The sequence below is a fragment of the Paramisgurnus dabryanus genome, chromosome 7, assembly GCF_030506205.2.
Source record: "Paramisgurnus dabryanus chromosome 7, PD_genome_1.1, whole genome shotgun sequence".
Lineage (NCBI taxonomy): Eukaryota > Metazoa > Chordata > Actinopteri > Cypriniformes > Cobitidae > Paramisgurnus > Paramisgurnus dabryanus.
The window spans coordinates 25390000-25406417 of record NC_133343.1 but is presented as its reverse complement, the minus strand read 5'-3'; the positions used below and the strand labels follow the sequence as shown (position 1 = coordinate 25406417).

General features: G+C 35.4%; 1 protein-coding gene across 2 annotated transcripts in view; it reads left to right on the top strand.

The window, feature by feature from the left end:
• The window catches only part of gabrg3 (gamma-aminobutyric acid type A receptor subunit gamma3), a 163535-nt gene extending 153940 nt beyond the window's left edge, over positions 1-9595 (top strand). For both annotated transcript variants that reach the window (XM_065272593.2, XM_065272591.2), the window contains one exon: positions 3628-9595. In XM_065272593.2, coding sequence (XP_065128665.1) covers positions 3628-3906 — 279 coding nt within the window. In that variant the 3' untranslated portion in view covers positions 3907-9595. The remainder of the gene's footprint in view (positions 1-3627) is intronic.
• Positions 9596-16418: the final 6823 nt, after the last annotated feature.

Below are 16418 nucleotides of genomic sequence, written 5' to 3'. Positions count from 1 at the left end.
CTGTTACTGTGCTTTACTGAAGTCCCGAAGATTTAGAAATGGCTTTATAACCTTTTCCAGACTGATAGATCTCAATTACTTTCCTTCATATGTGTTTCTGAATATCTTTGGATCTCGGCTTGATGGCTAGCTTTTGAGAATCTTTTTGTCTACTTCACAGGGCCGGAGTGGGACTCATTTTCAGCCCTGGAGTTTAATGCCAGCCCACATTAGTTCATGACAGACTACATTAAAGTAATATAATTAAATCCTCAGTAGTATATAATTATGCAACAGTGCACTGTTTTCTGAAGCCTTGCAATTCATTGTTTTTTCCAAATACATACTTACCAATTCAATGCAAATACACTAGCCTAAACAATTATGATGTGTGCCATGCAGCCCTACCATAAGGTATTTTAATATTATTCAATTAAACTTATTCAAAAACTATTGAAAGGGAACAAATGTGTTTGTGTTTTTCCCTATATTTCTACTTTCTTTAAAAATGGTGGGTCTTGAGATTACCTGTGGGGTTGAAAATTTTACAAAGATACAAAGATCATATGAAACTTACTTTTATCCAATAAACTGAGATGAGTTTAGCATAAAATAGATTTTTTTCTTGCAATTGAGGATGAATAGGCTAATGATTAATAATAGAAGATTCACAGACGATTGGAACACAATCATCTTTGGCATAAAGCGGTGGGGACATCTTTCACCCGCAAATTATGCGAGTGGGGCTGCTGTGAGTGCTGGCAGCATAGAGACAGAGCGCAATGCGTCATGACCTGAAAACCACGCCCACCGGGGGGAAAACAATCCATCCGTCTCCATTGACTTTGTATTGCGAGAGGCTGCCTCCTTGTCATTTCTGGCTTATAACAAAAACAGAATAATGCTTAAAAGCTGCTGTGTGATGGAGTGTACAGATAACAAGCCAAAAAAAAAAACAGAAATACATTTTTATAAGCTGTCGACCCCCAAAAACGAGCGTTTAAAGACACAAAAGTGGAAACAGGCTTTTCATAGTACTACTATTAGTAAAACTGCACCCACTAGAGGGAAACATAGTCGGCGATCCAATTTTTCCCCTTAAAGGCTGGGTTTTACGGCTCGACCGCTTATAAAAACTTATTTCTGTTTTTATTTTGGCTTGTTAGCTGTAAATGTTGTCACACAGCAGCTTTTAGCCATTATTCTGTTTTTTTGTTATAAGCCAGAAATTACAAGGAAGCGGCCTCTCGTAATACAAAGTCAACGGAGACGGTTGGATTGTTTTCCCCCCAGTTGGCGTGGTTTTCAAATTAGCATGACTGCGCTCTGTCTCTATATGGAGAGCAGCAACCTTCAACCCATGGCATGACATCACCGGCCCTTGTGGCTAAAAAACAGACCAGCCCACCGGGAATTCTCCCGGTCCTCTCTATGGCCAATCCGGGCCTGCTACTTTACTTTGTTAGGCAGGTCTTACTTAAGTGATTTCTTGATTGCGAAGAGGTGTGGCAGTAATCAGGCCTGGATGTTGATAGAGAAATTGAACTCCTGTATGATAAACCACAGTTAAGTTATGTTTTAACAGGGGGGCAAACCCTTTTTCACACTGGGCCATGTAGTTTTAGATTTTGTTTTTCCTTAATAATAAAAATTAGGGATGCACTGATAGGATTTTTTTGGATCGATACTGATTTAAACAGACAACTTCTGGCCGATACCGATGCCGATATTAAACACTTGTATACCATACTATACAGTTGGTCTATTAGCTAGTTTATTTCTGCATCAAATTATTTTTACTAAACATGGATTGGATCTTATTAACATTCAACTGACCAACATAATAAGAGAGGCACAAATTAAGCTAAAACAAATATAATAAGACAACATGACAACCTTCAAATGTGGTTTTTGCTATTCAGCATTTCTTTTATTAACAACATTAATTCGTTTTTTTTTTCATATAATGGATTTCTTTAATAAACATAAATAATGCCTGTGCTATTGCTTTAAACAGAGTATAAATATTGTTACTTCAAAAAAAGTTGGACTTCTTTTCCCCCACTAAAATGCAGTCTGTTTCTTTTATTCTCCAAGACATTTGAGCCAGCTCAACAAAGGTTTTCTGTCTGTGTATATTGCACACCAGAACATTAAATAATTTTAATTGAACACTAGACATGCAACTCATTGCCTTTATGCAGTTAATTAATAAACAATCGGTATCGGCCTTTCTCGTGCTATTTCCGATATGCCGATGGTTTCAAATTCATCAAAAATCGGCCGATACATCGGTGCATCACTAATAAAAACCTTCATTTAAAAACTGCATGTTGTTTTCACTTATGTTATCTTTGACTAATATTGAAATTTGTTTGATGATCTGAAAGATTAAAGTCTACATATATACAACATGTAGAAATAAGGAATTACACTGTGTTTTGTTTCTTTACTTATGCTCACATTACATTAAATGTATGTAGTTCAACAGTCAGCCCCCACAAAGTATTTTGTATCTTTATACATATGTTTATATTACACTGATAACCTACAGTATTCATGATGCAGTCAGCTTCTCAAAATAAGATATTTCCTCACAGAAGCTGCTTATTCATCATATTCAAGTCGTTCTTTATTGACATCCATAAAAAGTGCCCTATTCTCCTTCCTTGTGTACCACAGTGTTATGCTTTTTATGCTACATTTGGAGGTTCTCCTTAAAGATTTAGTGTGTGAGAGCAGTCTAATTTAAACTGTTTACCAACCGGTTTGTTCAATTCGGTGAAAAGATACTGTTGTTTCAACTTTAACAGCCGAAATAACACAGTTTCATAACACTACATTGATGTATAGCATTACTACGTCAAGGTACACCGAAACAGGTCAACATGTTTACTCGGCCCCCACCTGTATTTCGTAAGGGTGGATCTCTCGGGATAGTACAGTATGAAAATAAGATTTCATTAGGCTGATGTTGTTAGTCTTTGTCTGTTTTCTCTTTTTCTCCAGCAGCAGGTCTCTCTCTCTCTCTCTCTCTCTCTTTTCTCTCTCTGATAACTCATTTTGATTAGATCTTATCACTGCTGAGAAGCAAAGATAATTACCTTAGCAATTTTACACAAAACAAATATTACCCTATAGGTGATCTCACATAGATTATCTTTCAGTGCTGTAATTACCATGCTTTTCTAGTTATGTCTCTATAATGAGTCGACGGCTATAAAGAGAGAAACCCGACTGGAGAATTGTGCATTGTTGGATCTGAAAGGATTCAGACGAAGGGCTGTAAGGATTTAGACAACCATGCTTGGGATTTTGAGGGCATTTCACCTGCCTGAGTGAGATTGATGCTCCACTTGACTTGCCCATTGGATAAAACACTGTTAGTTCAAGTGGATGGGAATCTCCAGAAAGCCACCATGATCTTATGTTTTGATTGACAGCCCACTCTGAGGGATTTGTTTTGCTCACAGCATAGATTTGATTTTATTGAGCATACGCTTCGGTTTGTTATTCTCTCCCGTGAACTGTTGTTCTACAGTTAATGGAAAACAAAAATTTATGACTCGATTTGCATCTATTAGAAATGCGTTTAGGGATGCGTATTTCAAATTCAGATTTTAACTGTATGTTGTTTTTGTCCAACAGAACTATTCGGTGCTGGATGTGGGTCCTCCACCCACCGTGATTACTCTCAACAACTCCATGTACTGGCAGGAGTTCGATGACGCCTGCGTGTACGAGTGCTTGGACGGAAAAGACTGTCAGAGTTTTTTTTGTTGCTACGAAGAGTGCAAAGACGGGTCGTGGAGAAAAGGCCGCGTGCATATGGACATTTTGGAACTTGATGCGTACTCGCGGGTCTTCTTTCCCACCTCTTTCCTATTGTTCAATATCGTCTACTGGGTAGGCTACTTGTATCTTTAGCGGCCCTACACACCTCAAAACGCAAAGACCTTAACCTGTTGGTTTCGTCCGAGCAGAAACTAAGAGCGGACTGAACTGAGCCTTCTCAAGGTACGTTTAAAACAAGCAGATACCGGAGCAGAGCTGTGGTCGGTCGAGGACTTTCTTGAAAAATGAGAAATAACCCTTAAAGCCAGGCTGTTGGGAAATAAATCGCCACAGTCTCTTTATCTGGTTGCGTTTCTCTGGCAGAAATCTTTGCCTTTTGTTCTTCAGGTACCAGGAAAAGTTTCACAACGTTCCTCTCACACTATCTCATCGTTTTATGCGTGAGAAATAACAACTGTTAGAAGTCGAGGTGCGATAATCCTTAGGCCAAGACGACGTGATGAGAAAAAATGCCTTGCGACGCATGTGACTTTTGGTGTCTCATACAATCCCGGTAGATTGTCCACATGAGTGACATGAGTCTGTCATCTAGCCGTCAGTCAAAACCAGACAGCTTTCACGTAAGCAGAGCTTTCGGAGCCATCTATAGTGCCTTCAACTGGAGGAGAAGCCATCGGGCAGAGAAATCTATGACATGATGGCAGGAGCATTATCTGGTGTTGACTGACCGCTGATGGTTTTATTTTAGTTTGAGTTTATTTGCTTGTAAACACAGCCACACATTATTTTGATGCATAACATTTCGAAATTCATAGTCACTGCATGTTATATGATAGACTTAAGGGTAACACTTCACAGTAAGGTTGTATTTGTTAATATAAGGTAATGCATTAACTAACGAAGAACGATACTTCTACAGCAGTTATACATTTTTTAAATAAAAAGTTGAATTTGTTAACATTATTAATGCACAATGAACTAACATGAGCAATTGTATTGGCATTAAATGGATAGTTCACCCAAAAATAAAAATTCTTTCAGCATTTTCTCACTCTCATGTTGTTACAAACCTGTATGCATTTCTTTGTTGTGATAAACATGAAGGAAGATATTTTGATTAAAGTTTGTAACCAAAACAATAATGAGCCCCATTCATTTTCATAGTAGAAAAAAATAGGATAATACTTAAGGGGTGTTCATAAGACTGACATGACACCTTCATAATCATAAAATGACGTTTTCATTTAATTTTAGGTGAACAGGTCTCCAAATGCTATAAAATTTAATTTTATCAATTTTAATCATGATAATGATTATTATTTTTGATTTTATTTCTTAAACCTGGAGGAAACTTAAAAAAAACTTTATGAATTAAAAAACATGCATGATGCTATTTGACAGAGTATTAACACCTAATGACATTTAAATGACAAATTAAATTTGTATCACTATAGTTGAGGTCAAGAAAATTATGAATGACGCTGTTATAAAACTATATGACAGAGTTTAAACACTTAATGACATTTTAATGACAAATTTAATTTGTATCACTATAGTTGAGGTCAAGAAAAATATTAATGACACTGTTATAAAACTATATGGCAGAGTTTAAACACTTAATGACTTTATATGACAAATTTAATTTGTATCACTTGTAAAAAGTGGTCAGTTATGTTGTCTTGGTAATGTTGTCATAACAAAGAAATTTGGTAACACTTTAGTATAGGGATCAATTCTCACTTTTAACTAGTGTCTTATTACAGTAGCTTACATAGTAGCGGTTTATTAGTGCTTATAAAGGACATATTAATACCTTGTTCTGCATGACCATATTTTACATCCCTTAACCCAATCCAATACCTAAACCTAACGTCTACAACAACTACCTTATTAGCTATTAATTAGCAGTAAATTGGGAGTTTACTAAGGCAAATGTCATAATTAATAATCAATAAGTGTTCCCCATACTAAAGTGTTACCAGAAATTTCAAACAATGTCATCTTTGCATTAAAAATGACATAATTGAACAAATGACACTTAATGACAGTTGTCATAAATGTGCAAAAAACGCGTGTCATGTCATGATTATGAAGGTGTCGTGTCAGTCTTATAAACACCCCTTCAAGTAAAGTGTTACCAAAAATAGTATTATTGAAGTAATGGGGCTTTTGAATGGGTTGGTTACAATTATTCCTCAAAATATTTTCCTTTGTGTTCATCAGAACCCAAAAAAAAAAAATAATTATACAGGTTTGTAACAACATGAGGAGGGGTAAATGGGTGAATGATCTCTTTAACAAGTACAACCTTACTGTAAAATGTTACTAGTTAAATCCTACCCTCAATCAGCACAATAATGTAATAGACCCTCTTTGGAATATAAATGACTGTGTACAGAATATTGCAAAAGTTTGCCTATATTTCTAGATTTTTATAGCATAATTTTCCAAGCAAAAGAGAGGGTTAATAAAGATTTAATTAATATATAGTATATTCAATTATTTTGCTATTAAATCTGTTATATAACTAATTCCAAATTTAATATATTGATTAATTATATTATTGGTTTTGACCTGCTTAAATTACATAGCATTAGTTAAAAAATGCATGTATAGGATTGTAAGAATCTCACCCTATAGTCCAGCCCAATATGGTATTATATCCGTGCACATCAATCATAGCGAAATTAGCACATCCCAGACTTAAGTTTGGCACACTTTTAAGATTCACAAGCCCTCGAGTATCCTTTATAGAGATTGCATCTTTTATACTAACTGGCATCTAAAAATTTTCCCATCCTCTGAAATGGCAATATGGCAATATCTACTGTATAACCACTATAGCACTTGCAGTACGGTATCACTGCATCCTTAAAAGGAGAGATTATTATAAAATGAAAACTATGTTCTCGTTTACTCACCCTCATATAGCCTGAAACTGAATTTTTTCCTTATGGTTTCCAAATTTTGATAGTTGATAGTGACTGGGGCTGCCAAGTGAAAAATAAAAAAAGATTTGTTTTTTTATGTTCATTGGAAAAAAGAAAAATCATACAGGTTTGACGCAGCATGAGGGTGAGAAGTTTTTCATTTTTGGATGATGTATGCCTTTAATAATGAGTTCGAGTTAAATGGACTGTCTAAAAGCATTATACCCATTTCCAATATAATCTCCAGCGTACTACAGTAAAAAAAATTAGCCCACAGAATCACTGTGCTCATAACTGAAGTGTAACCCACAATAAGATTTGTTATTGTGTTGCCTTAGGGTCACCTGCACAGAGCTACTGTGAGATGATGATCCATTACAGAAAGACAAGTGAAATGATATAAAGTATCTACTTCAAATTATAGTCATTACCAAAGGATTCATGCTAGCTGAAAACATTATTTTGTATCTTGTCTAGCAAATTATTTTGTAATCGTGATGTTCATTATGATCGATTGATACTTTTGTGTTATGGGTAATATGGTTGATGGCTGATCACACGAGGACTAGTACATATTTTATGAGTTGGCTAATTAATATGAATTCATACAAAGTTAATCATGCAAAAACATTAATGAAACCCCACTCATAAACAGTGTTGGGGAAAGTTACTTTTAAAAGTAATGCATTACAATATTAAGTTACTCCCCAAAAAAGTAACTAATTGCGTTACTTAGTTACTTTTCATGGAGGGTAATGATTATGTTACTTTTAAGTTACTTTTGCATTACTTTTTCTTACTTGGCCGAGGCTTGATCTCTTTCGGGCCTTGCAGGTAAAAGCTCTGGCCGGCCATCTCTGTTTCTGACTCAAACTGTTCCCGCTCAGTCGCACAGAGTGCGTAATTCTCGTTAATACATTCAGTTTAATTCAGTACATTATTTTATTTTTAAATTGAATTAATTAAACTTGAAAGTAACTCAGATTACTTTTTTAAAAAAGTAACTCAAATATTAATGTGTACATTCATAAAGTAATGCGTTACTTTAACGTTACTTAAGAAAAGTAATCTTATTACATAATGCGCGTTACTTGTAATGCGTTACCCCCAACACTGCTCCTAAACCCACCATCATAGGGGTCAAGGCAAATTATACAAAAATGTACGAATGTGGACGAATTAGCCACCTTGTAAAATACATACGAATCCACCATGAGATAGCGTTGCAATATTTGTGTTATTTTCTTCTGTAGCATTTTTCTTTTGCATTTTCCATCTGATACCACTGTGGATACTACTGTAAAGGTATTAACATTAGATTTTTTTCACTCTTCAACACAACCTCTCTCTAATTTAATCTGTCGAATCACATATTCACTTCTTTTCTAACCTGTACTCAGTGTGAGACGTTTGACATGACCTGACAGAATGCAGCAAGTGACTTCATAAGATTTTTATTTATATATTTATTTATATATTTAATAATCGTCTTGCAGTTTGACTTTTTGAATAACTAGAAATGTGCTGTGAATTCCTGCCAAACCAATTCTTTTTTTTAATTTCATGATGCTGTAGTAACTTTTTGAAGGTGTCGATCCACTATTACGATTCTATTTGATGATAATACGTGAGTGCTTCATCATATTGTTGTTAGTGCAAGTGTTCGCTTTGGCGTACAATAATTATTAGCTGTTCTAATGGTGCTAGATCTTCAAACTAACCTATCATCATTCAAGCTAATGGCCTCGTGCCCAAGAACTCATAAAAGTCTAGGTAAGATCTGTTACCTGAAGTTACCTAAAGCCATATGCTGGAATTAAATCCAATTATACTTACGCTTTTTATAGTGGCCTAATAATGACATCAATTTCCAATGAAGAGATTTTCTGAGGAAGGAAATAGAGAATCTGTGCATCAGCCATTGATGAGGTTTAATACTTATTTGGTCACTTCGGTCATAGACTACTTGATTATCATTATTTACGGTTTAAGCCAGGGATGTCCTTTGAAGTGCAATGAATAATACATTACGGTTTTTGCTTGTTTCTTTTTAGGCTGGAAAAAAAGATTTACACATCCAAGTGACCTTTAAGAGGGTGGATCTGCTATCCTTATGAAATATAACATGCATATAAAAACTCAGTACTCAGTACTCCATATATCCTGCCCCTTTTTTTCTTTCTCCATTACATTGTTATATACAGTAATAGAATTTAACTTTAAAGTAGCCGGTTTACCATTACAGTAAAGGCTAAATGCCAAAGAAATCTCATTCATTACTCTGCTATGGATGGATGGCTTCTATATTCATCTTATTTGCCATCAACATTCACTTATATGCCGAATATGCTGTAGGTATTTGTTTGTGAATTACTCTACACTGTAAAAAAAAGTTGTGTTGGTTCAACTTACAAAAGTTAGTTACCTAGAATTAATTCAGGTTAAAATATTATTTTCCTTAATAATTGTTGTGGCATCAAATATTTTTAAAGTTGAATTAACTCAAAATTTTAAGGCAACCAGGTAACTAACTTTTTTCTAGTTGAACCAACTTTTTATACAGTGTACAGTTAAAGGGACACTCCACTTTTTTAAGTGGCATTTAGCATTGCGCTAAAAAATAACCAAAGACTTTCGATATTTTTGTACTTCTGTAGTTACATTGTGTACTAAGACCGACAGAAAATTAAAAGTTGTGATTTTAGGCTGATATGGCTAGGAACTATACTCTAATTCTGATGTAATAATCAAGGAATTTGCTGATGTAACATGGCGGCAGCAGGCGTAGTGATATTACGCAGTGCCCGAAAATAGTCCCCTGCTATTAAAAGTAACCAAGGGGACTATTTTCGGGCAGTGTGTAATGTAAAGTTTCTATTTTATAAGCAGATATGGCTAGATATGACTTTGCTGCCGTAACATGGCTGCAGCACCATGTTACAGCAGCAAAGTCATATCTAGCCAAATCTGATTGGAAAATCGCAACTTTTAATTTTCTGTCTGTCTTAGTACACGATGGAACTACAGAAGAGTCAAGTTTTAAATAGGAAAAATATCTAAAGTCTTTGGTTATGTTCAAGCGCGATGCTAATGGTCTAATTAGATTTAATGGATTATGCTAAACTGTGCTAAAAATGCTGGCGCCAGACCCGAAGATCGGCTGAATGGATTCCAAAACGGTAAAAATCAAATATTTAACTCGAGGGAAGCTGGAAAATGAGCATATTTTCAAAAAAGTGGAATTTCCCTTTAACAACACCATAATTTCTCACTTTGGAAAGCATTACAAACCTTACCAGAATAGTAGCAATCTTTAAATACATGAATGTCAGTGGCCTGTTTTCAAGAAGTCTTAAAATAAAATACCTTTTTTTCTTATACCCCAGTCACACCAACACACATCTCTCTTTTACAGTGCTACACAATCTTTCATTGTAGATTATTGCTTTGTGTTTAAAATGACAATTTCGGTGTGTATCTCTCATGTTTCTATGGTTTGTGAGTGCTCACAATGTGTAGTGTTGTCAGTTGGATCTGATAATAGAGGGTTTATGTGAGTTTTGGCCCGTCTATGAACTCATTTCTATATCTCGTGCTATTTTCATATGTGTAGTCCTTTTTTATAAATGAAGTGTAAATCAGACGATGTTAAATAAAACCTTGTTTTCTTTTTTCCCATTTCTGTACGTCACTGCGATTTAACCTGCACTTTATAAGTGACTTAGTTCAATGTATTTACAGTACAACAAATTAAAGGTATTTTGTAAGTAGGAGCAAGTTTCTTTTGCCGACTGAAGGATTTTACTTTTCTTTCATTGATTTGTTCAGCGAGTCATTTTTTATCATCTCATCCAACACTGTACGGTAATTCAGTCAATTCCACATTGATTTTAGCCCCATCACCTGCAATAACATCAACAGTGCCTATACAGTACAATATATCAAAATAGCAGGTCAGCAATATACTGTATTTATTGACATCAGCCTTCTTATACACTGTCAAATAAAATGGTCCAAAGCTCTCATTGGGGCAATACCCTTTCAAAAGCTTTTTAAAGGATAGTTCACCCAAAAATGAAAATTTTGTCATCATTTACTCAGCCCATTATCACGGAAATACGTACCTATAGTCACCTAATTTTTTATTATTTTTCCTAAAACTGTCACGAATTTCCGTATTTTTCGTGACCATATCAAGAATTTCTGTTTATGTGTTATTGTCACGGATTGGTTACTCAACTGTTTTTTGTTTTATTTTCTTACCATTGTCGCTTCGTTTTTGGTTTACACTGTAAAAAAAAAATTCCGGAGAAATTACAATGTTGTTGCAGCTGGGTTGCCGGTAATTTGCCGTAGATTTAAATTTATCTTTACAGAATAAAACTATACAATAACAGCCTCATGCAAAGCATTCTGCACTGTAAAAAATTTTATAAAAAAACATAGAAAATTAATAAAAAAACATAGAAATTTCAATGTTATTGCAGCTGGGTTGCCGGTAATTTACCGTAGATTTACATTTATGTTACTTACTGGCAAGAGTTTGTTTAAAGTTAAATAAATTTTAAATATTAGCAAGTCTTTATCTTCACAGAATAAAACTATACAATAACAGCCTCATGCAAAGCATTCTGGGAATCTGAAATCATCATCAACCTTTTTTTGCTTCAGATTTTGTTTCCCAGAATGTTTTGCTTGATGCTGTTTTTTTAGTTTTACTTTGTAAAGACAAAGAGTTGTAAATGTTTAATGTTCATTTAACTTTGAACAAACTCTTGCCAGTAAATAACATAAATGTAAATCTACGGTAAATTACCGGCAACCCAGCTGCAATTTCTACGGAATTTTTTTACAATGTGGTAACCAGAATTCATCATCAACCTTTTTCTGTTTTTTGCATCAGGTTTTGTTCCCAGAATGTTTTGCTTGATGCTGTTTTTTTTTTACTCTGTACTTTGAACAAAATGTTGCCAGTAAATAACATAAATTAAAATTTACGGTAAATTACCGGCAACCCAGATGCAATTTCTACGGATATTTTTTACAGTGTAGATTTACATAAAATGACATCCTTACCCAAACCCAACTCTAACCCTAACGGCAAGCGACAATAGTTTAACATTTACAGTAGAAAATATAAAACAATAAATCAGAAAAAATAGTATAAACCAATACTTAAAGTGACATCCAAACACAAACACCAAATCTAACCTAAACCAAAGCGAAAATGGTTTGAAAATAGGAAAAAGCAGTTGGGTAACCAATACGTGACAATGACACATAAACAGAAATTTGTGATACGATCACGAAAAAACACGGAAATTCGTGACAGTATCACAAAAAAGAATCAAAAAAATTACGTGACTATAACTACATAATTTGTGAGACTGGCTGGCATTTACTCATCCTCATGTTGTTACAAACCTGTATACATTTTTTTATAGAAGATATTTTGAGAAATGTTTGTAACCAAACCGTTTGTAGACCCCATTCGCTTCCATAGTATTCTTTTTTCCTACTATGGAAGTAAACGGGGTCCACGAATGGTTTGGTTACAAACATTTCTCAAAATATCTTCCTTTGTGTTCATCAGAACAAAGAAATGTATGCATGTTTGTAACAACATAAGGATAAATAAATGATGACAGAATTTTCATTTTTGGGTGAACTATCCCTTTAAGTTTGCTATAAAGTAAAAACAATTAAGAAGATTAATAGTAAGTGAATTTATAATGATGATGCTCATGTGGAATTGTCTTTGTCTTATGTGTTCCTGCATGGTTTTACTCTTATGAGACCCTATAATCTCTCCACCACTAAACTGTTGGAGTGGTTGCCATGGAAACATTGTTCCTTCTGTGTAATGAAGCGTAACCAAAGATGAGAGATGAATGATTTGGAGCTGGAGTATCTGACCTACTTTTTAGACATTTTACTCCTTATCTAACTTGCATGTGGTTTGACATGATCAGTCAGTGTTCACTAATGATGACCGTGCAGAGTTTATATAGCGTGTCATTAATGCGGACCATCAGTTCTGTGTGCACACACACACAGTCATCTTATATCTGTTTAAGCACAGATGCATTTATCTCAAGAAATATCTCAATCATGCAGAGTTTTGCATAAATGAACAGCTGGAGTGCAAATGATGTTCATTTTGGGTGCTTATCTCTGGGCTACAATGATAACTTACATAACTATACTTTGATATATGCACCCATGGTTACAGCAAAGCATTCATTTTAATAATAGATCATTTTACGATGGGTGTTTTCCATAGTAAAATACTTAAATACAATTTAAAACACCCAAAACCCTCTTCATCTCACAATTTTGGTACCCTAGCATTATGAATTATTAACTCTGCACTTGGCTGTTCCCTTTATGAAGTTATGTCTTGTACATCCCAGAACACATTTCCGTATTTTACACGGGATGGTGAATTTTACCTTTTGTCACTTTCAGACTCAACAGTGAGGAAATGTTTTTTCCTCGAAAAAAAATGGACATGTATATTTTATTAAGAGATGCACTCAGTATAAAACATTCATGTGTTCTCCTAACCTGGTACAGCAAGAATATAAAGTCTCAACAAACATTTTTTTCTCAAGCTTTACGGTGTAAATGCCTGTCAGACACAAAATCCTGCTCCTGTTTATCACAGAAATGGGAGTACATGACATTTTGTATTGTGAATGTTCAATAACTCGAGTATTTTTATTATCTGAAATGCGGCATTCAGAGATACTGCAGATACTGTAAATATGGACGGTAGATATGAAGTGTTATGACAAATGACTTTGTTGCACTGGCAGTACAAAACATCAATATTTATTCCCTGTCATTGAATTCAGCAAATTGTTTGCTTATAGATTTCAGGTTGACTCGGCATGGTTCAGCTTTGAGCGTTTGAAAAAGTTCATGCCCATAAAGTAAGGTAAAAACAATAAAAATATTATTAATCTTGAGGCATTAGATCAACTGTGTGATAAAAAACAATCATACCAGATCCTTGTTTTAGTAATTAATCATCACTGTATGAAACAACACCAACATCATTCGGTCATTCTCCATCATTTTCACCGCTGTCAGTTCCAGATTTCCACCACATGCTGCTGTTTATTTTTATGCTATTTTTCTTCCTGGTGCCAGATTGGGTGATGGATGTTTGTGAATTTAGCAGGACAGGATGTCACAGTCTCGCTCTCATCCCTTCGCTCCTCTTCCATAACCGAGCGTAGAAAAACAGCATGAAAGTCCATCAGCAGCAACAAGCCCCTACATGAAAGATGGAACTGTATTGTGTACGCTCTACAGATCCAGCTGAGCTATAGGCATCTTCTCTATTATATACCGCACCTCCTTCCCATCCCTTGAAAGCTTTCACAGTCCAGTTGCTTAGCTTTCCCGGACTAAGAGCTCAGATGATTCCCTTTCATGTCACATCTTTAAGAGGAGAAAACGTGACCTTTGTCTGCCCAGAGAAAAAAAGTGACCAGTGTCACCATGCAAGCATTAGGGCCAAAAGATGAATAAAATCTAGAAAGGCCCTTGCAATGTTTTAATAAATTAATTTGATAAATAATATTACTTTACATTTTTAACCTACTCAATTTGGATACATGGGTGCCTCTTGAAATTGAAAAGAAGCAGATTCTCATGTTTACAGTGTTCATTTAACTAGACACACTGTTGCCTTTGTATGAGTGACATGTTTGCAACAAAATATTGTATAAAGTATTTTATATCGCTGTGCAGTGGTGCAGACCAATTTTTATATTTTTCAGGTTTATAGCTTCAGATTGCAGCATTGCAAAATTTCAAGAAGAAATCTTCATCTTCCCAATTTCTACCCTCTCAGAATAAAGGAACAAGTGCTATCACTGCCTGTACCCTTTCGAAAAGTATACCTTTGTACCGAAGGGTGAATACTGTAGTACATATTGGGGTACTTCAAAGGCACATCTATACCAAAATGTTACACATTGGAAGTTTTTAAAGGGTATCATTCCAATTCTAAAGTACTTAGTTTAGTTTTAACCAACTAATGTTACCAAGGCAACAACAGGGAGGACATGAGTAAATGAAATGATGTTATGAACATTCATAATTGGTAGATTTTATAGAGAAACACACTCTAAAAATGGCTGGGTTGTTTTTAACCTGGGTATATACATGCTGGGTTAATAAATGACCCTAGGCTGGTTGTTGCTGTTATGCAACTTTGGTAATAATAACCCAACAGTTGGATTAAAAAAAACAGCATTAGGTACACTGTAAAACATTTCTGGAGAAATTACAGTATTACTGGCAGCTGGTTGCAAGTAACTTACCGTAGATTTTACATTTATGTTCTTTACTGGCAACAGTTTGTTCAAAGTTAAATGAACATGAAACATTTTCAGTTTTTATTTTCTACAGTAAGTTACTGGCAACCAGCTGCATAATTACAGCTAAGTTTTTACAGTGTACATTTAACCTAGCAGTGTGATCTCTCCAATATTTACACAGAATGGGTAAAAAACAACCCAGCCATTTTTAGAGTGCATGTACAAGGGTTTATCCTGAATTATTTCTGACCAATTCCAATGAAAGACTGGGAGTTTTATTGAAAATGAGATTTGATGATATCCTTTTGTTTGACAGGAAACTTTTATTAGATTTCCATTTCCATTACTTTTCAACGACAAGGGGCCCTATTTTAACGATCTGAAATGCAAGTGCGAAGCGCAACGCGCAAGTGACTTTGTGGGTGGATCTTGGGCGCTGTTGCTATTTTCCCGTCGTGAGAAATAACTCTTGCGCCGGACGCAAATCAATAAGGGGTTGGTCTGAAGTAGGTTCATTATTCATAGGTGTGGTTTGGGCGTAACGTCAAATAAACCAATCAGAACGCTATCCAACATTCCCTTTAAACGCAATGGCGCAAGTTCCATGGCGGGTTGCTATTATTATGACGGATTTACCAGGCGTACGCCAGGAGCGGGTAACAGCCGAGGAGACCCACGTTCTTGTAAGAGCAGTCAAAGACAGAGAAGTTATTTTGAATGAGGATAGGAGAAACCCCGCCCAAATCAGCGTAGGTTAAACAGGCGTGAGAGGAAATAGCACAGTCCCATCAGCTGGCATATCGTTGCGCCAAGCGCTACAATGATGTCAGGAGACGGGGAAATCCCAAGCTTGCCAGCATAAATTGGGCACGCCGTGTAACGGGAGGTGAATCTGCCTCTACACAGACGCCAGCAGAGGACATCGCTGCGTCCACCCTCACCGCTGAAAGGGTTTGGGGGCATTGAAATCGGACCCAAGAAACGTAAGCAAGGTCCAACCCCAAAGTACTCTTACAAATCAAGTTCATATACATTAAGGTTTCTTGTGAAAACATTTTAATTATTATTTACATAAAATAAACGTAATACAGCCACACAACAAACTTATGAAAATATTTTAATCGTTATTTGCATGAGAATTTTTTAACGCAGCCACACAATAAATAAAAACTATCACCACAATGCTCACCACTATGATTCCCCTTATCTCGTGTATTCATATTTTTTAGTGTAACAATTTATGATTTGGAAAAATAACTGTTGCATCTGTGAAGATTAGAAAAGCAAAGTGTATGCGCGTTAGTGCACGCTATACATTATGGTCAAGCATGCGCCCTTAAAATAGCATAATGAACCACGCGCAACGCGCCACTGACTTTAA